The 24,615-nt window shown below is 38.2% G+C and overlaps 1 protein-coding gene and 1 pseudogene across 1 annotated transcript; both read left to right on the top strand.

Annotated features, from left to right (window-relative positions):
• Positions 1 to 1,027: 1,027 nt before the first annotated feature.
• On the top strand, positions 1,028 to 14,666 carry LOC134757141 (uncharacterized; annotated as a pseudogene).
• A 595-nt stretch (positions 14,667 to 15,261) lies between these two features.
• On the top strand, positions 15,262 to 20,088 carry LOC115930605 (putative ankyrin repeat domain-containing protein 30B-like). Its single transcript, XM_055361172.2, is given in 4 exon segments — positions 15,262 to 15,452; positions 15,455 to 15,530; positions 19,602 to 19,716; positions 19,879 to 20,088. Coding segments are annotated over 4 exon segments (540 nt in total). The 5' UTR covers positions 15,262 to 15,313.
• The last annotated feature ends 4,527 nt before the right edge of the window (positions 20,089 to 24,615 follow it).

Below are 24,615 nucleotides of genomic sequence, written 5' to 3'. Positions count from 1 at the left end.
AGTTTGGACTTCTCTACAATATCTATGTGGAATCTTAGGAAAGGAAGAGTGAAAGGATACAATACATTTTAAATGGTAGTTCAGCCTAAATCCTAAGCATAAGCATAATACACTGCTGCATTTTTTTTGACAGATCCTAACTCTGTCCCCCAGACTGAAGTGCAGTGGTGCCATCTTGACTCACTGCAACCCCAGTCTCCTAGATTCAAGCTATTCTCCTGCCTCAGCCTCCCAAGTATCTGGGATCACAGGCAGACACCAGTCACACCCAGCTTATTTTTTGTTTTTATGTTTTTTCTTTTTTTGGAGACAGAGTCTTGCTCTGTCACCCAGGCTGGAATACAATGGCACAACCTCGGCTCACTGCAACCTCTGCTTCCCAGGTTCAAGCGATTCTCCTGCCTCAGCCTCCTGAGTAGTTGGGATTACAGGCACGTGCCACCATGTCTGGCTAATTTTTGTATTTTTAGTAGAGACAGGGTTTCACCATGTTGGTCAGGCCAGTCTCGAACTCCTGACCTCCTGATCCACCTGCCTCAGCCTCCCAAAGTGCTGGAATAATAGGTGTGAGCCACCATGCCCAGCCCATTTTTTGTATTTTTAATAGAGGTGAGGTTTCACCATGTTGACCAGGCTGATCTCGAACTCCTGACCTCAAGTGATCTGCCCCTCTCCACCTGCCAAAATGCTGGGATTACAGACAAGAGCCACTATGCCTAGCCAATATGTTACTTTTAAAAAATAAGTTATTCATTTTAGTTTTCTTCTGTTGCTAACGATAATTTCTATTTTGTAGGGAAAAGGAAGAGGGATCAGACTGTTACTGTGTCTATGTAGAAAGGGAAGATATAATAAATTCCATTTTGACCTGTACCTTGAACAATTGCTTTGTCCTGAGATTCTGTTAATCTGTAACTTTGCCCCAATCACTTTGCCCCAACCTCTTTGCCCCAACCTTGAGCTCACAAAAACATGTGTTGTATGGAATCGAGGTTTAAGGGATCTAGGGCTGTGCCTTGTTAACAAAATGTTTACAAGTAGTATGCTTGGTAAAAGTCATTGCCATTCTCTAGTCTCGATAAACCAAGGGCACAATGCACTGCGGAAAATGGCAGGGACCTCTGCCCTGGAAAGCTGGGTATTGTCCAAAGTTTCTCCCCATGTGATAGTCTGAAATATGCCTCATGGGATGAGAAAGACCTGATCATCCACCAGCCCAACACCCATAAACGGTCTGTGCTGAGGTGGATTAGTAAAAGAGGAAAGCCCTTGCAGTTGAGATAGAGGAAGGCCACTGTCTCCTGCCTGCTCCTGGGAATGGACTGTCTCCGTATAAAACCCGATTTTACATTTGTTCAATTCTGAGATAGGAGAAAAACCACCCTATGGTGGGAGGCAAGACATGTTGGCAGCAATGCTGCTTTATTGTTCTTTACTCCACTGAGATGTTTGGGCAGAGAGAAACATAAATCTGGCCTACGTACACATTCAGGCATAGTACCTCCCCTTGAACTTAATTATGACACAGATTCTTCTGCTCACATGTTTTTTTGCTGACCTTCTCCCTATTATCACCCTGCTCTCCTACCACATTCCTCTTGCTGAGATAATGAAAATAATAATCAATAAAAACTGAGGGAACTCAGAGGCCGGTGCCGGTGCAGGTGCTTGGTATGCTGAGCGCTGGTTCCCTGGACCCACTTTTCTTTCTCTATACTTTGACTCTGTGTCTTATTTCTTTTCTCAGTCTCTCATCCCACCTGACTAGAAGTACCCACAGGTGTGGAGGGGCTGGCCACCCCTTCATATTTTCACTTAATTTACTCTGAATCTATGCCACTTTTGCATTTGAGGCTAATGTTTGTATTGAAGGAAAGGATAGCAAGTCAATTTACAATTGGATTTTTTCAATGTATAGAGTTACATGTTTACTAAAAGGAGTAGCCCTTAATTCTTTTTAAAAAGCCCATAGCAAGCAAGATGATTAACAATTTTTATATGAATAAATGTCTTACAATATTTTAAACATCTAGAGAACACTGATACCGTCTTCACTTACTGACAATGGCATATTATCAATTCACTTTTCCAAAGAGATAGAAGTTACTTCTTTTGACTTAGATCTGACTTCTTAAACTGTCAAATGAAGTAGCTGAGTATAACTCACCACCTACAACTTTGATATTTAGCCTCCTCTCTTCATTTGCTTTGTATTATATGTACTGTAGCCCTTACTTTAATATTTCTATATCTTACACATCTTTCTCTCTTAAAAATGTGCTTTCATTTAGATGAGAAATACAATTTTAAGGGAGAAGTTGACTCATGCCTAGTTCTGTATTTTTTTTTAACTGCTGATCTGTCCTGAGGAAATTAATGTCGCCCTACTGGGTATGATGCTGTCCCTCTGGAGAGATTCCTGCAAGTTATGACCACTGGAGATTTTATAGGTGTCCACATTAAGCCTTTCACTGAGAGAAGAGATTAACTTGCAGTTGCCTCTCTGACACAAATATATCTAAGAAATCAACATAATCTTTCAAAACCCTTCTGGCTAATACTAGTTTGTAGCCACTATTAATATAGTGGTTCTAAGTTTGTTCCAGGGTCTCAAAGCCTTAAATCATTTCATGATTATACTCAGTTATAACTCAGTAGCTGAGTTATACTCAGCTACTTCATTTAACAGTTTAAGAAGTCAGATCTAAGTCAAAAGAAGTAACTTCTATCTCTTTGGAAAAGTGAATTGATAATATGCCATTGTCAATAAGTGAAGATGGTATCAGTGTTCTCTAGATGTTTAAATGTCTAGATGCAAATGTCAACATATAATGCTTACAAGGACATAACTGGGTGTTTCACACTATTATTTTAGTTTTAACCCACTTGATCCATCAAGTTATCTGTCATAGAACAAATGAAAGGCCCCTTTAGAGAAGTCTCAGAATAAAAAATAGGCCTAGTTATGTTTGTTGGGAGAGAAGTAATTAAAGCATGAGTTTACATTTTCTGTCTATAAGAAATTGTCATTGTAGCTGTTGTTTGTTTCAAAATCTATGTACAGTTCTGACCCACCAACTGACAATGGCTGCCTGACTCTAACACCCTGGTGTGTTATTGAAAATTCCCTGAGTCTTCTTTATAGCAAGAGAAAAAAATCAAGACATTCTGAAAGTAATACACTGTGGATATTTACATGGCCAGAGTATAATTTTATCTGCTTAATAATAAAACTTAATAATGAGCTTAATGATAAAACTCACCTACAAATACAAAATAAACCTGTGTCAAAATTTATGTCACTTATTCCTGAGGAAATCAGTAGGTGGGAAAGCTGGTTCCAGAACAAGTAAAAAAAAAAAAAAATTACAGATTTTCTTTCCCCAAAAACAAGAAACGTTAGAATAAGACAACTATGTTAGAAGCAAAACTGGGCTGGGAGCGCTGGCTCACACCTGTAATCCCAGCACTTTGGGAGGCCAAGGCGGGCGGATCAGGAGGTCAGAAAATTGAGACCATCCTGACTAACATGGTGAAATCCGGTCTCTACTAAAAATACAAAACCAAAATTAGCCGGGCATGGTGGCCTGTAGTCCCAGCTACTCAGGATGCTGAGGTAGGAGAATGGCGTGAACCCAGGAGGTGGAGCTTGCAGTGATCCCAGATTGCGCCACTGCACTCCAGCCTGGGCGAGAGAGTGAAACTCCGCCTCGAAAAAAAAAAAAAAAGAAGTAAAATTGATTAATAACAACAAATAGTACTGGGTAAACTGGATATCCACAGGCAAAATATAAAGTTTGGGCCCTTAACTTACATAATGTACAAAAATAAGCTAAAATAGATCAAAGACTTAAAAGTAACAACTACAACCCTTAAACTCTTAGGAAAAAAAACATACGAGAAAATATTCTTTATGTTAGATTTAACAATGATTTCTTAGATATGATATCAAAGGTACAGGGAATAAAAAAATAACAAAAAAATTAGTTTCATCAAAAGTAAAAGTTCTGTGCATTAAAAGTCACCATTGACCAGGTGTGGTGGCTCACGCCTGTAATCCCAGCACTTTGGGAGGCTGAGGCAGGTGGATCACAAGGTCAGGAATTTGAGACCAGCCTGGCCAATATGGTGAATCCCCATTTCCACTAAAAATACAAAAATTAGCTGGGCATGGTGGTGTGCACCTGTAATCCCAGCTACTTGGGAGGCTGAGGCAAAAGAATCACTTGAACCTGGGAGGCGGAGGTTGCAGTGAGCTGAGATTGTGCCACTGCACTCCAGCCTGGGCGACAGAGGGAGACTCCATCTCAAAAAAAAAAAGTCACCCTCAAGACAGTGGAACAACAACTCAAAGAATGGGAGAAGATGTCTGCAAATCACATATGTGATATGACATCAGTATATGTGGATATAATATGTATAGAATAAAGAACTCCAGCAACTCAACAATAATAAATGGTTCAATTTGTTAAATAGGCAAAGGACTTGAATAGATAATTATCTAATGAAGATATACGAATGGCCAACAAGCACATGAAAAGAGGCTCAATATCACTAGCATTAGAAAAACACAAATGAAAGTAATGATGAGATATCATTTCACACCCATTAGGATGATTACAAAACAGAAACTCCAGAAAATAACAAGGGTTAGTGAGGATTCAGAGTCAATGGGAACCCTTGTGCATTGCTGGTGGGAATGTGAAATGGTGTAGCTTCTGTGGACAACAGTTAGGTGGCTCCTCAAAGGTTAAACATAGAACTACTATGTGATCCAGCAATTCTATGCCTATATACATGCCCAAAGTAATTGCAAATAGAGACTCCAACAGATATTAACCACCAATGTTCACAGTACCATGATTTACAGTAACGAAAAGCAGGAAGCAACTCAAAGGTTCATCAATAAATGAATGAATAAACAAAATACACCATATTCACATAATGGAAACTTATTCAGCCTTATTAAGGAATGAAATTCTAATATACACTACAGAACTTCAATGACTACAACATACGTAAACTTTGAAAACATTATGCTTAGTGAAATAAGCCAGATGCAAAAGAATAAATATTGCTTGAAGTACTTAGAATAAGCAAATCATAGAGACAGAATAATCATTACCAGGGACTAGTGTGGGTGAGAAGTTATTGTTTAATGGGTACAGAGCTTCTATATGGGATGATTAAAGAGTTCTGGAAATGGACAGTGGTAAAGGTTGTGCAATTTGGTGAATCTAATGTCCTCTGAACTGTTCATTTAAAATTCATTAAAGTGATAAATATTACAGTATGTGTATTTTACCACAATTTAAAGAAGAAAATTAAAAGAAAAATATGTATTCCCAATTGCACTGTATTTTTTTATTAAGCATAAAATTTAAACTTTATTAAACTTTTTAGAAAAAGGGAATTGCAAATGTGATATAATGAAGTAATTCACAAAAATGTGTACAGTAAATGCACTCAAGAGCAGTTTTTCTGACGTTTGATGAACTCCTATCAGTTGTGAATTAAAACTGATTAATATCCTTCATGGAAACAGATCCATAAGGTCTGGCATTGTCTTTTTCTACTAGAGAGAAACCTAGAAGTTATCACATAATCGCATAGCATCTAGGATCAAATCAACTAATACCTGGCCAAGTCAAAAGAAAATGAAGTAATATTTGGGTTAACCCTTTAGAGGATAGCTTTTAATAATGTAATATTACACTAAAAATACATGTTTTATGTCAGAGTTTTAGATACTTTTCCTTAGCAGTCACCTATCACAAATATGTCCTCTGTTAGTGCTAATCCATAACTAACTCAGTTCCTTATTTTCATGTCAATAATCTCCAAGTGTTATTCTTTTTTTTTTTTTTTTTTTTCTTGAGACAGAGTCTGGCTCTGTCTCCCAGGCTGGAGTGCAGTGGTATGATCTCGGCTCACTGCAGGCTCCGCCTCCGTGTTCACGCCATTCTCCTGCCTCATCCTCCGGAGTAGCTGGGACTACAGGCTCCCGCCACCACGCCCGGCTAATTTTTTGTATTTTTAGTAGAGACGGGGTTTCACCGTGTTAGCCAGGATGGTCTCGATCTCCTCACCACGTGATCCGCCCACCTCAGCCTCCCAAAGTGCTGGGATTACAGGCGTGAGCCACCAGCTCGGCCTCCAAGTGTTATTCTTAATCAAAAAAAGAAAAAGTTTATCTGACTATATTCGACCCTGATTATTTATGTAGCTTCAGAAAGAGGAGTTAAACACATAGATGAAGTCTTCCCTCCACCAGGTTCTAAAATGTAAGATTCATGGCCTTCTGAAAACACTCCCTTACCAATGTGAGGCTGGGAACCATAGAACAGGTGGAGGACTTAGTAGGTATTGGCTCAACATTTAAAGTACAATATTTTTCCTTAATAGGTATTTTCATACCTTATAAACACATGTATGACCTTGGATGTCCAATTAAATCCCAGGAAAAAAGGACAGATTCTTGATGAAACTAGGCAAATAATGAGACAGCAAGTAAAAAGGGCTCCCCAGCAGAACCTCCGACCAGCTTGCACACTGGCAGGAGTGCACACTGAGGTGGAGCCTCGGGAACTTTGCAGCGGGGAGGAGCCTGGCCTCTTCTGTTCCAGGACGGAGGCTGGGATTCAATCTATGAGGCAGGAAGCTGGGTAGCAGGACTCACTTTACTGAGAGTCTCTGTTTCTCCTTTTTTCCCTTTTGCCCAATAAATTCCATTTTTCTTACCCTTCAAAGCGCTGGTGAGCCTAATATTTCATGGCTGTGTGACAAGAACGCAGCTTTTAGCTGAACTAAGGAGAAAGTCCTACAATAATAATATGTTGTCTTACAAGCAAGGAGAGTCAGTACAAATATATTTTTCTGAATTCTCAGAGAAAAATAGAAATTAGACAGCGTTTGAAGGATGTATTTCACTTACAAGCTGTAGCATATAAAATTGAGGATCAGAGCTAGAAAAAGAAACTGTGTAATTAATACTCCTTCTACTGGATGTTGAGTCAGTTTTTTGCTTTGATAAAATTATCTACCAATGAGGCAAAAAATAAATCCTTAAAACAATGAGATTTAAAAGTAAGTTGTTATGCTCAGTACTTTATAGGAGAACATTCAAGTAAGTGTTAGAGGAAAACAAAAACCACCTAGAGAAGCAACTAAATGGCTGTTTAATTTATATAGTAAACAATAATATAAAAATGGAGAAGAATAAAATTCTGCATTAGGTTCAACACTATCTCATAAAGACTTGACCAATGTTTCACCTGGGGGCATATACCTCTCCAATTTCCTATTACAGTCTCTAATCTGTGAGTTAAATGTCTACAGTTCCTAAACAATTCACCTGTTTTTTTTTCTTTTTTTTTTTTTTTTTTTTTGGACAGAGTATCCCTGTGTCACCAGGCTGGAGTGCAGTGGTGCGATCTTGGCTCACTGCAACCTCTGCCTCCTGGGTTCAAGTGATTCTCCTGCCTCAGCCTCCTGAATAGATGAGACTACAGGCATGCACCACGACGCCCAGCTAGTTTTTGTATTTTTAGTAGAGATGGGGTTTCACCATGGTGGCCATGATGGTCTCGATCTCTTGACCTCCTGATGTGCCCACCTCAGCCTCCCAAAGTGCTGGGATTACAGGCGTGGGCCACCGCACCCCACCACCATTCATCTTAATATGTAAGATTATGTAAAATGAACTGAGAAGGCTGAGTCTTTTAGAATTGACCTCATGCAACTCACATAGATGTGTGGAACTAATGAAGAAATATGGGGCATACCAAAGAAGCCCAATTTATTTTAGCCTCATCCATTTTATAAGGCAAAAATTGTCACAGTTTTTCTAGAGGTCACCTAGGAAATCTAAAAAATTCTTATTTTTCCCTAAAAATCAGAAAATATTTACTTTTTGGAATTTAAGATATAATTTCAGATGGGCAAAAATTAAGTGTTATCAGAGGAGATTTGGTCACTGTGATAAAGATAGGAATACAGGTACAGAGAAGAAAACGGTGGCAATAATCCCGATGACAATACAATATTCTAAAATAAGCATAGAAAAATATATCATAATTGTTAGAAAATGTATCCGTTTCATAATTAATTATGCTGTACAAATGTTTTTTTCTGTTTTTTCTTTCTAGCTTCATTGAAGTATGATTGATAAATAAAAATTGTACATATTTAAGTTATATAATATGATATGATGTATGTATACATTGTGAAGTAATAGCCGCAGTCAATTAACATTTTCATCAACTTACAAAGTTACACTTTCTCTGTGTGTGTCTATGTGTGCTTGTATGGAAATACATAAGACCTACCCTGTTAGCAAAATTCAAGTATACAATACATTCTTATCAGCTGTAGCTACTATGCTATATATGTTAGGTATCCAGAATTTATTCATCTTTTAACTAAAAGCATCTCCCCATTTTTCCTACCTTCTAATCCCTAGCATCTAATGAGTTTAAATTTTTTATATTTCACAGATAAATGAGATTATGCAGTATATTTGTCTTTCTGTGTCTGGCTTATTTTACTTAGCATTTTGTTCTCTCAGTCCATCAATGCTATCACAAATTTTAGGATTTCTTTCTTTTGTAAGGATGAATAATATTCCATTGTATGTATATGCCACATTTTCTTTATCCACTAATCTGTAATAAAGGCTATTATTCAAAATACACAAGAAATCCTTCAAATTTCACAAGAAAGCAAACAATTCAGTTGAAAATGGGGAAACAATATAAATGGATAAGTCACCAAAGGAAATATAAAAATGGCAAATAAGTATTTGAAAATATATTCAACAACATATGACTTTAGGGGGATAAAGCAATTCTATATATTGAAATTTCCTTTAACAAACAAAGCAAATAGAAAACTTTCTCAGAAAAACAAAACTTTAGTGATACATCATCAGCTGACCTGTCTTGCAAGAAATACTAAAGGAAGTTCTTCAAGTGGAGAGAAAATGATGCAAGTGAGAAATTCAGATACACAATAAAGAAGTAATAAATGAAAAAGAATAAATTAAAGTTAAAAACTTTTTTTATTCTTAGTGATCCATAAGATAACTGTTTAGTCACAAAAAATGGGTAATTATAGAATGTGGACAGATGAAATTAACAATAGCAATGTCATAAGGTACAGGAGGTACAATCTGGTAGTATTTTTATGGGATACCTACACTACGTGTGAAGTAACAATTTTATTTGAAGATAGACATAAAATGTATATAATCAATTCTAATTAATTTAAAGATAGACTTAAAATGCATATAATCAATCCTAAGAAAACCACCGCAAATTTTTAAAAGAAGTGATGAGATCACATCTCATGAGGTGATGAGATACACCAAGAGCTGAGACAAAAATGCAATCATAGAAGATGCTCAATTAAAATAAGAGAAGGCAGGCCAGGCACAGTGGCTCCTGCCAGTAATTCCAGCACTTTGGGATGCCAAGGTGGGTGGACCACCTGAGGCTAGCCCGACCAACATGATGAAACACCGTCTCTATTAAAAATACAAAAGTTAGCCTGGTGTTTTGGCACACATCTGTAATCCCAGCTACTCTGGGCTGAGGTGGGAGTATAACTTTAACCTGAGATGTGGAGGTTGCAGTGTGCAAGACTACCACTGCACTCCAGCCTGGGTGACAGAGTGAGGCTCTATCTCAAAATAAAATAAAATAAAATAAAATAAAATAAAATAAAAATAAATGAATATAATTAATGTTTATATTCTACTTCAACAAAAGTAGAATACACATTCTTCTCTAGTTTGTACAAGACACACTGCATTATGGGCCATAAATGTCTTAAAATTTTTCAAAGAATAAAGTTCACACAAAGTACACACTCAGACCACAATAAAAATTAAAGTAGAAATAAATAGCAGGAAGAATTGAAAAATTTTTCAAATATTTGAAGACTTAACAAAACATCTAAATGCATCCCAAAAGAAGACTAAACAGTAATTAAAATATTTGGAATTAAATGAAAATGAAATCACAACTTATTAAAATATGAGGTACAGTAGAACTAGTACCTAAATTTATAGCATTAAATGCATATTATTATGAAAAAAGAGATAAAATCAATAACCTAAGCTTCTGCCTTAAGAAACTAGAAAAAGAAAATCCAAAGTAAATAACAAGGGAAAAAATATATAAAGTTTAGCAGATATCAGTAAAATAGAAAACAGGAAAACAATAGAGAAAATCAATGAAACAGAAAGCTGTTTCTTTGAGACGATCTATAAGCTTGCTAACATTTAGACAAACTAATAAAGAAAAAAAGAGAGAATGCACAACTTACAAATATTGGAAGTGAAACGGGTATGGGTTATGACTACTGATTTTGTGGACATTAAAAGGATGATATATTTACTATATTAAAAACTCTATACTCACAAGTTCAATAACCTATATAAAATGGACAAATACCTTGAAAGACACAATATGCCAATACTCACAAAAGAAAAAATAGATAACATGAGTACTCTTATATCTATAAAAGGAATTGAATAAATAGTTAATAACCCACCCACCCCTCCAATGGTTCCAGGCCCAAATGGCTTTAGTGGTGAATTCTATCAAGCACTTAATGGTGAAATTATACCAATTTTCCACAGACTTTTCAAGAAAATGGAATTAGAGAGAACACTTCCTAATTCATTCTATGAGGTAAATATTACCCTCTTACCAAATCCAATAGACATAAAATTAAATAAAATCAATATATCAATATCTCTCATGAACAGATTCAATAATCCTTCACAAAATACTAGACAATTGAATCTAACTATGTATTTATTTTAGATAAGACAGTATGCAAGACTGATTCAATATTAGAAAATTATCTGCAGAATTTCCTAAATCAACAGGTTAAGGAAGAAAAATCATGTGACGGTATCAATTGATGTAGAAAAAGCTTATGGCAAAATCTATCACCCATCCATAATTTGAGAAACTCTCAGAAAACTAGGAATTGAGGTGAATTTTCATAACTTGACAAAGAACATCTACAAAACCCCTAAAGCTATCATACTTAATGATGAGAAATGGGATGCTTTTTCCCAAAAACCAGGAGCAAGAAGAATTTTGTTTTTTGTTTTTTTTCTTTCACCACTTGCAAAATGAAACCACCACTTTGGAAGACAGATGGGCAATTTCTTATGCCCATAGTTGCTATACTATATGTAAAAAAAAAAAAAAAAAAGTCTTACATATAATATAGCAATTGTGTTTTTTGTTTGTTTGTTTTGAGATAGAGTCTTGCTCTGTCACCCAGGCTGGAGTGCAGTGGTGCAATAGAAGGATACTGCAACTTCCACCTCCTGGGTTCAAACAATTCTCCTGCCTCGCCTCCAGAGTAGCTGGGACTACAGGCACCTACCGCCATGCCCGGCTTATTTTTTTTTTTTTTTTTTTTTTTTTGTATTTTACTAGAGACAGTATAACCTGTTGATTTGGGAAATTTTACCATGTGGCCCAGGCTGTTGTCCAATTCCTGAGCTCAGGCAACGTGACCGCCTTGGCCTCCCAAAGTGCTAGGATTACAGGTGTGAGCCACCGTGCCTGGCTGCAAATGTGTTTTTAGGTGTTTATCCACCTTATTTGAAAACTATGTCCACACCAAAACTGACGCATGAATATATATATAGCAGCTTTGTTTATAATTCCTGAAACTGGAAGAAACCAAGAGGTCTCATAATTGATGAATGGAAAAAAAAAAAAAAACTGTGATACGTCATATAAGGGAATATTACTTCCTAAAAAAGTAAATGATCTGGCAAAAGATTCAGTGAGGAGGTTTAATAGGTGAAGCACGTGGGCATTATTTGGACCAGTCAAAGTATTCTGCATGTTACCACAACTGTGGAATCACGATAGTATGCATTTGCGTTTTTTTTTTTTTTTTTTTTTTTTTTTTTTGAGACGGAGTCTGCTCTGTCGGCCAGGCTGGAGTGCAGTGGCACGATCTCGGCTCACTGCAAGCTCTGCAACCCGGATTCACGCCATTCTCACGCCTCAGCCTCCCGAGTAGCTGGGACTACAGGTGCCTGCCACCACGGCGGGCTAATTTTGTTTTTGTATTTTTAGTAGAGACGGGGTTTCACCGTGTAGCCAGGATGGTCTCCATCTCCTGACCTTGTGATCTGCCCACCTCGGCCTCCCAAAGTGCTGGGATTACAGGCGTGAGCCACTGCACCCGGCCTGCGTTTGTTAAAAAACAAAGAATCTCACAGCACAAAGAGTGTCACTTAATATATGCAAATTTTAAAAAAACAACAACAACAAAGTAGGTGTTCTGGGGATCCTGGGATGGAATGCAGAATGTGATAGAAAATCTAAAGTACTACAAATGTATAAAGCCACTTCACTCTAGGGAGTGGGAAAAACGTGCTGACATAATCATCTTAGAAAATGGATGGGCCTTCTGTGGTGGCTCACACCTGTAATCCCAGCACTTCGGGAGGCCAAGGTGGGCGGATCACCTGAGGCTGGGAGTTTGAGACCAGCCTGGCCAAAATGGTGAAACCCCATCTCTACTAAAAAGACAAAAATTAGCTGGGCATGATGGCAGGTGCCTGTAATCCCAGCTACTCAGGAGGCTGAGGCAGGAAAATCGCTTGAACCTGGGAAGTAGAGGTTGCAGTGAGCCGAGATCACGCCACTGCACTCCAACCTCAGCCTGGGCAAGAAGAGCAAAACTCCATCTTAAAAAAGAAAAAGAAAAAGAAAAAGAAACAAAGAAAATGCATGAAGACTGAAAGGAAGAGAAACTGCAAACAACTCATGTGATCTGGTTGGTATAGCTGTTTCCTACAGGAAATGGGATAGCGATTCTGATATTGATAGAGAATAAATGTATATTGGAACTAGACAGTTAAGCAAATGGATGACAAATGACAGGAGCCTGGTTTCTCACTATTAAAGTGGGAGGTTACATGTAAGCAAGGGGAGAAGGCCAGAATGATCATGTGATAAAAGAATTGAGTCGTAGACATCAGTATGAACTAACACTTATACACATTACATTTAGAAATATTTATAGTTACGTGTATACACAGCTTTGTATACACACATTTATTTCTTTGCTCTGTAAACTAAGACGGTCTAGAACCAATGATATCCCAGCAGAAATGAGCATATCTAACACTCAAGTCTTCAATTCTTGGGTTTTTGTTCATGATCCGGGATCCAGGAGTTGGGCCCTGGGGCTGGGCATTGTGTAGCCTCCGGGATGGTGCTGAGCATCCATTCCCACCCTCCTGCAGCTGGGGACCCATCCCTTGACTTGGGCCCCCTGGAGGCAAGAACATGGTCACCCACTTTAATCACATGGTCCCTATCACATAATCAGAGGGTGCTGTGGGTTTTAACTCTTCAAGCTAGATGTGTAAACAATTCGACATAGATAAGATATAGTGACTAGAAGTCTTTTATTTATTTATTTTGAGAGAGAGACTCTGTTGCCCAGGCTTGGAGTGCAGCGGCACAAACAATCAAACAATAACCAAAATCCAGAAGAATGAAAAGGTCAAATGCTGTCAAGGATGGGGAGCAACAGGACCTCTCATTCCTTGTTTGTGGCACAATCAGTTTACTGTACCCACGAACTCCCAGGCCCAAGTGATCATGCCACAATCAATCTCCCAAGTAGCTGGGGCCACAGGCATGCACCACCATGCCTGGCTGATTGGTTTTATTTTTATAGAGATAAAGTTTCCCTGTGTTGTCTAAGCTGGTCTCAAACTCCTGGGATCAAGTGATCCTCCTATCTCGGTCTCCCAAAGTGCTGTAAGTACAGGCATGAGGTCCTGCACCCAGCCTGGAAGTCTTTATAGATAAGTTCAATTTAACTGTTTCTCCATCTGCTCCACTCAGCCGAGTTTCCCTCTCAGTCCAAGGGTGAGAACTGCAGCTCAGCCCCATCCAGGATGGCTGCAGATGACCCAGCGCCACTGCCATACTCCAGATGCTGGTCAACGAGGAAGGGATCCTGAGGCCTGGCAGCGGGCGCTCTCAGGAACCTTGAAGCCCTCTAAACGGGACCCGCCATCCGTGCCTGTCAGAACTGGTGCCGCTACCTGCACTTGGCACACAGGCAAATATGGCCAAGCAACCCCAAACTCCCCTCTTCCCCTCTGGGCCCAGGCGGCGCTGAACCTGCTGCTCAGCCGCATCCTGGCGACTGCACAGTGCCCAGAGCCTGCAAACCAGCGCTCAGGGCGCGAGCCAAGGAAGAGCAGGGCCTAGAGTGGGAGGGCGTGTGCCACACGGCTACCCTCAGGCCGTCGGGCCCAGCCCTGCAGCCTCTACCGTGGGCTCAGCTGCAGCTGGCATTTGAAGGTGGCAGCAGTGGTGGCAACCCCAGAACCTGTCCGCGCCACCAGCAGGCGAACCCCAGGGTCGGACACCGCCACTGCGCCTAAGTCAGGCAGTGGGACCTCAGTTGCAGGATCGTGGGAACCTGCTGCAAAGCCTCGTCGCCGCAGCTGTACAGGGCCCAGTGGTCGCAAGCCTGCGCTGCCAGCGCGAGCCGAGGAAGAGCAGAGCCCCGGGTGGAAGGGCGATGTACTCGGCGATGCTCAGCGGTCTGGGCCCAGCCCTGTAGCCTCTACCGTGGGCTCAGCTGCAGCTGTCACCTGAACATGGCACGTGGCAGGAGAGGCTGCAACCCTGACCCTGCCAGCGCCACCAGCCGCGCGGATACTTGGGCCAGAAGCCTCCAGGGCGCCTAAGTCAGGGGTTGAGTCCCTGGCTGCAGGAGGCCGGGAACCGACGCTCAGCGCCACCCTGGAGGCTGCACGATGCCCAGAGCCGGGGCCCAGCTCCTGGATCTCAGGTTGAGGAGGGGCCAGGGGCGGCTCTGTCAAGCAGGTAATGTGGCAGGGAGCCCCCCACGTTCCGCTGCAAGGAGCCCCGCCAGCCCGATAGCGCCTCAGTGGCAGGTGCCACCTGCACGCCGTGCTGGGCGAAGCGCAGCCAGGGCGGTTTCCTGCCTCGCGTGTCTCCCAGGTCTGCTGAGTTGCGCATGCGCTGTTGCCTAACGGTTCTGCTCAGCTGCCTAACGGTTCTGCTCAGCTGCCTAACGGTTTTGCGCAGCCATTTTCTCCCGGGAGAGGCTGGAGTGTCCAAAAGCTTGGCCGACTGAGATTTCTAGTCGTGTCAGGGCGGGTGCAGGGACTGAAGAAGGGCGAGGGCGAGCGGCGGGGACTGGGGAAGGGCGAGCGGCGGGGACTGGGGAAGGACGAGCAGCGGGAGGCACGGGCTCTCTCTAGCAGGTGGCTGCAGCCATGGAGAGGCTCTGTGCCGCCGCTGTCAAGGGCCAGACGGGCCCAGAGCGCCCAAGCCCCTTCAGTCAGCTGGTCTACACCAACAACGACTCTTACGTGATTCACCATGGGGATCTCAGGAAGATCCACAAAGCTGCCTCCCGGGCCAAGCCTGGAAGCTGGAGAGGATGATGAAGAAGACGACAATGGACCTGAACATAAGAGATGCGAAGAAGAGGTACCAGGCCCTGCCTGAGCCGGGGCTGCAGGAGGAGGAGGAGGCTGTGGGAGGATCGCCCCTTCAGAATGGGGGAGCTGGGGGTCCTGGGGACGAGGGGAGCAGGTGGAGGAGTGGCGGGCAGCGGGGCGGCCGTCCTGGCCCCCGAGGTCTTGATCTTCTTCCTGGGAAGGCCCCCCAGGCCTTGGATGGGGGCGCCCTGCAGGGCGGAGGGCCCAGGCCACCTTAAAATCAACCCCAAACTTTAGTTAGCTGCTTTCTCCTTCACTCCCACTTCCTCTCACAGAGCACTGTGTAGAGAATTTTAAAGTGATTTAACTTACAAAATTAAGTACATACAGGGTTTTACTTTTAATGTACAGGTTTTAAAAGATAATGTTAGATACATTATGAAATGGTGCATAATGAAATAATTCCCATAATATATTAACTTCTTGGCTAAAAATTTTTTGGATAAAATCCAGTATCCATTTCAATATCAATGAATGTCTATGTAAATATATTCTTTGCTGAGGGACCTTAGAAGGTAACTTTGAGGTGGGAAGATGGTTTATGTTTTTGAATTTAAGAAGACTCCTTTTTCTGAAGATGCAAGTTCTTTATCAGTTTTACATAAACCAAATAAAGTTATCAACGTTTTAACATTTTTAAAATTACACACGCTGTCTTTTACTATTGTGATGACATTTAACAAATTTTGTAACGGAGTAGAAAAGTCTTGCCCTTCTAGATTTCAAAATGTGCTATTAATTTGCACAAAATGGGCCATGGCCAGGCGCGGTGGATCATGCCTGTAATCCCAGCACTTTGGGAGGCCGAGGTGGGTGGATCACGAGGTCAGCAGATCGAGACCATCCTGGCTAACACGGTCTCTACTAAAAATACAAAAAATTAGCCGGGCGTGGTGGTGGGCGCCTGTAGTCCCAGCTACTTGGGAGGTTGAGTCAGGAGAAATGGTGTGAACCTGGAAGGCAGAGCTTGGAGTGAGCTGAGATCGCACCACTGCACTCCAGCCTGGGTGACAGAGCGAGACTCCGTCTCAAAATAATAATAATAAATAAATAAATAAAATTTGAAAAAAAAAAAAGGGCCAGACGTGGTGGCTCATGCCTGTAGTCCCAGCACTTCGGGTGGCTGAGGCGGGTGAATCACCTGAGGTCAGGAGTTCAAGACTAGCCTGGCCAATGTAGTGAAACCCCAACTCTACAAAAATACAAAAATTAGCCAGGCACGATGTCGGGAGCCTGTAAGCCCATCTACTCGGGAGGCTGAGGATGGAGGATTGCTTGAAACTGGGAGGCGGAGGTTGCAGTGAGCTGTGATCCCATCACTGCACTCCAGCCTGGGCGACGTGAGACTCTGTCTCAAAAATAAATAAATAAATCACAAATTATTTGATAACAGCTGAAAAGACAGGTAAATGAATACAACACAGTAGAAAATCCAGAAACACCCAAATATCTAAGAATTCAGAATTTGATAATGCTCACACTTTATACTAGTAGGGAAAGAATTAGTTTCATAAGTGAAATGCCTGCTTTTTGGAGAAAACTAGATTTTTATGCCACAAAGTAAATTTCTGACGGAATATAGATTAAATTTTTTTAATATACAAAATGATAAAAGCACCAGAAGAAAACATAAATGCCTATTTACACAGGTACATTTTTATGTTGACAACACCTTTCTAAGAAGCTCAGAAGCAAGCAGTCTGAAGGATAATTAAGCAAAACAAAATTAAATTAAACTGTAAGGAGAAAAAATAAAAGGCAGCATACTTGTAAAATATTTACTACACATGTATGTGCTTGTGTGTATACATATTAGATTTTTAAATCATCATTTTATAGATAATTCACTTAAATCAACAAAAAATCCTCTAATTTAAAATTGAGCAATTTAAATTAGAGATCTAAATTGCAGATCTAAAAATAGTACTTTGCTTCTAATTTAAAATTTGGAAAGTATTTTCTTAAGATCTGTAAGTGACCTATGCACACAGAAAACAATATTTAGTGTTCCTGGTTACAGAAGGCATTTAAGTTAAAAGAGGAATCAAATACTGCTTTCTATCTACAAAGTTTGTGAGGATAAAGTGCAGTGATATTTATACTGCTGTTTAAAGTTTGAGTTGCAGATAACTTTTCAAATAGACAATTTGGTGGTAAGTACCATATTATTAAGAAGAATCCATATAATGACTTTTATAAATACATTTCAGTGAATTTACAGCATGAGATAATATGTGACCACTGAAGGTAGAAATATGTAGAGAAGTAGGTGACATTTGAAAATGTATTTTGGTGTATCAAGTGAGGGTAAAGTTCAGTTTGATTATACATACACACAGACTACAGTTTTGCATTATCTGAAGTTGTGTATGAAATATGATAAAATTTGTTATTTGAGGTCATTTGTTTTAATATAAAATGTTTTTCCTTTTTATTATCTTTGATTTCCACATTGAGCATGTACAATGCTGTTAGAAAAAGTTTATTATTAATGAAATAATTTTTGGGAAGAGCAGGAATATAATTTTGCACCAATAACAATAATTTCTCACTTTCCGTATTTTAATTATTATTTTTTGTGGATTAGTATATTCTGTGAACTTTTAGCATCTTCAAAAGACAATCTTTTTACCTGTGCTTGTTGATTTACATATACATCTTATTAGGCACATATTTTTATTATATATAGATTTCTTACATATATGTCAATAATTATAGATTAATTAGTGGTTTTATTATTAAGAAAATAAAATAGAAAATATAAGTGCTTTATTTATAGCAGTTTTTTTAAGGTATTGAACTTCTCAACTGTATTTATCCTTTTAATCAATTTATCACATGTAAGCTGAATGCCTATTATGTAGAAGATACATTAACTCTCAAGATCCTTTCATCCTTAAAAATTTCACATTTACCTGCTCAGCCTTAGCAAAGTGAGAGATTTAAAGTTGGAGTACTAGGAATGAATCTCAATTGAAGCTTTTCCTCTCATCTTTAAAACAAAAACACTTCTGAAGTAAGAAACTAGTAAAAGATAACTACCAACCACGATTTTGGAAATTTGTAACAGCTTTAAATAGTAATATTAATCATTGGAAATACCTAATTTACATGCATTCTATAAATTTAAATATGAATTTACATACATTCTGTAAATCTAAACATGGAATAAAATGAGCCATACCTACTTGAATCCCAAGTTTTCTTTGGCTTGAAGTTTTAAAAATATTAAAGAAGTACTTTGTTTTAACAGTTTGTTTTTATTTCAACTCTCCTTTTGTATAGCACTCTTAAAAGCTAAAATTTCTTTAAGTGTTAATCCTATGACTAGGACTGCCATCGTCCTGTTGTATATACCATATTCCACTTCATGGAAGGCACGGTGAATGGTGTGATGCCTCCTTATTTATGTACCAATAAAAGATCGTTTAAATTTCTGCAAAATATACTTGTAACAAATAATGACTTATAAGTGGCATTTCAATGTCAGAGATGTTAAAATATGAGAAATAGAGTATCTTAGAATTATTAAAATAGTTTTATCTCTAACCTTTAAAACATACCACAAAGTAGGCATAATTGTACCATTTTACTTAAAATGTTTTCTTTGTTAAGTAGTAGAAATAATTACAATATCTATCAATTACTGAGCTGTTACATGTGCTAGGAATTCTTCGAAATACATTGCACAGATTCTCATGAGGCATCACAGTGATGTCCTGTGAGATAACTGCTGTATTCATCTTCACTTTATTGATGAGAAAATTGAGGCACAGAAAGGTTAAGTGATAGCTAGAAGGTGAAAGACTTTAAAGTAATATTCAAGCCCAAGTTGAACTGAATCCAAAGGCCAAGCTCCTTCTATTCAAATAGGCCACTCTTTCATTAATGTAGTGAGTAATAACAGTGAATGAATGTTGTAGTTTCTTCAGGAGAATATTAAATATTTGTTTTGAAGGCAGAGAAAGAGCATGGTATTTAATGTTGACAATTACATAAATGATTCTATGTTTTGAGACAGTGGACTAAACTTTCCTTAAAAGGCCTCTCACTCTCGTAGGACTGCTCTACACTGGGTCTGTGCCAATGGCCATGCAGAAGTAGTAACACTTCTGGTAGATAGAAAGTGCCAGCTTGATGTCCTTGATGGCGAAAACAGGACAACTCTGATGAAGGTAAATGGTAGCCAGTTCTTTCAGCAGGATATGGATTTGGTTTGAATATATAGAATAAAAATGAATTTATCTCATTGAAATATAACTAGTTTGTGAAACCTGTGGAATATTTATTTATATTTCCTATAATTTATAATTTACTTCTTGCTTTAATACTGACAGGCTCTGCAATGCCAGAGGGAGGCTTGTGCAAATATTCTCATAGATTCTGGTGCTGATCCAAATATTGTAGATGTGTATGGCAACACAGCTGTCCATTATGCTGTTAACAGTGAGAATTTGTCAGTGGTGGCAAAATTGCTGTCCTGTGGTGCAGACATTGAAGTGAAGAACAAGGTAGACATTAACCAATGTTATTTTCAAAATATTTGAAATCCATTTGTTTTAACATTAACATATGTAAATTGTTTTATATTTGGAAGCTCAAACATTCCTATTTTTCTATGAAAATAGTTTGACAAAACTTAATTGTCTAGGATTTTGCTTTAACTATTAATATTTTTACAAGAACTATTAGTATGGCTTTTCTGTGCATTATGATAAATATTTAAATTTGTTAAAGGTAAAACATTTTCAAATATTCTTTCCCACCCAAGTTTTTTTTTTCTTTCCAGTTAGTGTAAAACTACAAGAAAGTAGAATTTGCCTGCATAAATTGAGTCAACATGTAAAATTTAGGAGACATACAGAAATCTGGATTTCCTCTTAAAGGATTGAATCTTGTGTCTCTTGAGCCCGCATGACTGTTTGGTATGCTATGAAGACATTCTAGTTTTACATAAAGCATATGTTTCCAGTTTGCTACTGTGCCCACCTAGTTACATCACTTATTCAACTTACCTATTTTGCCTCTGTAAATATTTCAGTTATCAATTCCTCTCTCATAGTACATTTTGGTAAAGATTTCAAGTTACTGAAGACAGTTTATAGGTGTTTATAATATATAGTTTATATTTTACATTAATTCATTAATAATGGGGTTCTCTTCTAGAATTTAGAATATTTTTTAAATGATGATTTCTCTTCATATAAACCATAAATAATCATCTTCTATTAGAAGGCCTTTAAGCCTTTTTAGATTAATCATGGTTATATTTGAATAGTTTATGCATATTGCAGAAAAAATATTATATCTTTCTCCACAGAATTGTCCCTTAAAAGTCAAGTGATTTAGTGGCTTCTATTTTGCTAAACCACATACATGAGTTAGAACTTTCACTAATAAGCCATTTTATTCATACTTCTGATATTTTGCCAAAAAATAGTATCAATTACAATAGAAACCAGAATAAAAATGGATTATTGCATTTTAAGAAGTAGATATGCATTAGGATCCTAGGAGTATCATTATAATAGAGAATAAACTTTTATACTGAATTTATTTTCTTTTTTTCTTTTTCTTTTTTTTTTTTTTTTTTTTTTTTTTTTTTGAGACAGAGCCTTGCTCTGTCACCAGGCTGGAGTGCAGTGGTGTGATCTCGGCTCACTGCAATCTTTACCTCCCTGGTTCAAGCGATTCTCCTGCCTCAGCCTCCTGAGTAGCTGGGATGCAGGCATGTGCCACCACGCCCAGCTAAATTTTTTTGTATTTTTAGCAGAGATGGAGTTTCACCATGTTGACCACGATGGTCTCGATCTCCTGACCTTGTGATCTGCCCGCCTTGACCTCTCAAAGTGCTGGGATTACAGGCATGAACCACTTTGCCTGGCCTTTTATACTGAATTTCTAATAGCTGAGATAAAATCCTATTGTCTGGTAATAGGATAAACCCCATGGACCATTTAAGAATATACAATCAAAGTTTATTTGAAGCAATCTCTTTTAATTTAGAGCCACTTCCTTAGTGACCCATTTAGAGCAGGAGTGCCTGACATTGGCATTTGGAATCTTGGGATCATTGATAGAAGAGAATCAAGTGAGTTTGTATCACCCAGAGGAAACCTCCATTTTTGGGGGGAAGCTTTCAAAACTTCATCCCTGAAATTCTAATTTGTCAAATGTTAATGTTTGCCACAAAAATATACTGTCAAATAAGGATTAGGTAAAGTTCAATTCATTTCTTGAATAATGAACATTTAATTCACAGTTTTATAACATTTCTTGAACATAGATAATGGTGGAATCTGTTGGGGTACAGTGCTTCTGGTAAGGTAATTATTCTTTGCAATAAGTTGAAGAAACACTGTTCTAGAGGTAATAATTTAGATTACTAATTTAGTAAAAAATAAAGTATTTACTACTATGTCTTAGGGTTTAAGGATATAGAGGTAAAAGATACAGCAAGAAACAAACATATATGGGATAACAGATATTAGATTTTTCAGCCTAGTCTGATTTTAATATAATTATTTTTAAGGATACTTGCCTTATTTTATAAAGATGAATATTTATGTCTAATGAATATGTAAATGTGTTTATAAAAAGTAACGTCATTTTAATTAGTTAACTCTAAATGATCTGTCCTTATTGAGGAGTAATTTTGACTGTTATATTTTTAAAATAATAATTTTCAACTCATAATTTTACTGGATAACTTCCAGTATTCTTTTCCATAACTGTTGTTGAAGTTACTAGTAACAGAATCTTTCTAACTAGAAGATGTTCTTTCTCATTATTTTTCAAGTATGTGCATCATTTGAAAGAGAGTTCAGTAATAAATTAAATACCTCAGAACTAGAAAGAAAAAACATATTCAAGAATATAGAAATTTTATTGGAATAATAAACCAATATACGAAGAAGTAGATCTCAAAGTGAATTCTATTTTCTAACAAAATGAATTTTAAGATAAGTATATTTAATGTCAAATTGACTTTAAACCAAGAAGAAGAGAAGAGAAGAAATGCCAATATATTAAATGAAAAAATTAGGGAAGAATTAGGAAAAATCGAAGAGCAACAAAAGAAAAAGTTAGAAGTGAAGCAACTTGAACTCACTCTCCGAATATACAAAATATGGAATTGAAGACTGTTAAGAAGTAATTTGAATCAGCTCAATCAATCGCTGGTAAAAATTTTATATTTCTAACTTTATTTCATCAATATTACTTTTAATATCCCTTCGATTTAGTATGTATTATTCAGAATTATGATAATGCCGCTATAATATTTAGATACAAACTTTTGTATATTTCATTCATAAGTTTTCATTTCTTTCGGGTATGTACCTAGGAATGGAATTGCTGGGTCATAAGGTACCTATGCATAACCTTTTCAGCAATCACCTCACAGTTTTCCAATGTGTGCACTATTTTACTTTCCCACCAGCGATGTATGAAAGATCTAATTTCTCTACGGCCTCACCAGGGTGGAGTGCAGTGGCGCACTCTGAGCTCACTGCAAGCTCCACCTCCCGGGTTCACGCCATCCTCCTGCCTCAGCCTCCCGAGAAGCTGGGACTACGGGCGCCTGCCACCACGCCCAGCTAATTTTTTGTATTTTTTAGTAGAGATGGGGTTTCACCATGTTAGCCAGGATGGTCTTGATCTCCTGACCTCGTGATCCACCCGCCTCAGCCTCCCAAAGTGCTGGGATTACAGGCATGAGCCACCGTGCCCAACCATTTGTCATTTTTTATTGTGGGTACACTAGTGGGTGTCAAGTGATATCTGCTTGTGGTTTTGATTTTGCATTTTCTTGATGGCTTGTGATGTTAGGCTTTTCTTCAAGCACTTATTGGACGCTCTTATATCTTCTTCACAAAAATGTCTATTTAAATATTTTGCCTATTTTTATGTATTTTTTCTTTTTGTTGTTGAGTTGTAAAAGCTATTTGTGCATTTTGGATACAGATTTCTAATCAAATATATAAGTTGCAAACATTTTCTCCACTTTTATGGTTGTCGTTTTATTTTCTTTGTTACGTCCTTTGAAACACAAATGTTTCTAATTTTGATGAAGCCCAGTACATTTTCTTTTATCACAGTGCTTTTGGTGCCATATCTAAGAAACTACTGCCAAATCAAAGGCCATAAAGATTTATTGTTATTTTTTATTCTAAGAGTTTTATAGTTTTGCAATTCAGAAACATAAAATCAAATACTGCATGTTCTTACTTAAAAATGGGAAATAAATAATGGGTACACATGAACAAAGAGTGTAAAATGATAAGACACTGTAGATTCAGAAGGGTGAGAAGGTGGGAGGGGTAAGGGTGATGAGAAATTACTTAGTGGATACAGTGTACATTGTTCCAGTGATAAACACACTAAAAGCTCAGACTTCACTCCTACCCCATATACCCATGTAACAAAATTGCACTTGCAATCCTTAAATTTATACGATTTTAAAAAATGGTTTTAGAGTTTTGGTTCTGCGATTAATTTTATAATGTTTTATTGTGGTAAAGCACATATAATAAGCTTTGCCATTTTAAACATAAAAGTCAGAGGCATTAATTACATTCAGAATGTTGTGCAATCATCAAAACTATGTATTTCCAAAAAAAATTTTCACCCCAAACTGCAACTCTGTACTCATTAAGCAACAACTTCTCATTCTCCCTTTCCTCCCAAGTCCCTGGTAGGAATAAATTTTATGGTATTTTAATTAATTTAAGTGTAAAAAACTAAAAGCAGCTGGTGGCTATCATACTGGACCTCACAGTTCTAACACCATCAGTATCAACCCCTGGACAGATATAATCATTCCTAAGCTGCCTTTACATTTATTATTATTCTATTTATGGTAATCTGTAATCTATTCTCCCACAAAGCTGGACTATTCCTGTAAGAACATATCTTATACCATTTCATTCCCAGCTCTGAATCCTCCAGTGGTTACCTATCACAGTTAACAAAGAAATCCAAGCTCTTTACTATGGTCTGTGTTAATCTGCTCCTCAGACTGTGCGTTCTCCTTTCCTCCTCCCAGTGCCTGCAGCCTGACTGGACTTTGTAGT

This window comes from Gorilla gorilla, chromosome 15 (assembly GCF_029281585.2).
Source record: "Gorilla gorilla gorilla isolate KB3781 chromosome 15, NHGRI_mGorGor1-v2.1_pri, whole genome shotgun sequence".
Taxonomy (NCBI): domain Eukaryota; kingdom Metazoa; phylum Chordata; class Mammalia; order Primates; family Hominidae; genus Gorilla; species Gorilla gorilla.
Note: the sequence above shows the minus strand (reverse complement) of the source record. Positions and strands in the feature narration are given on the sequence as shown.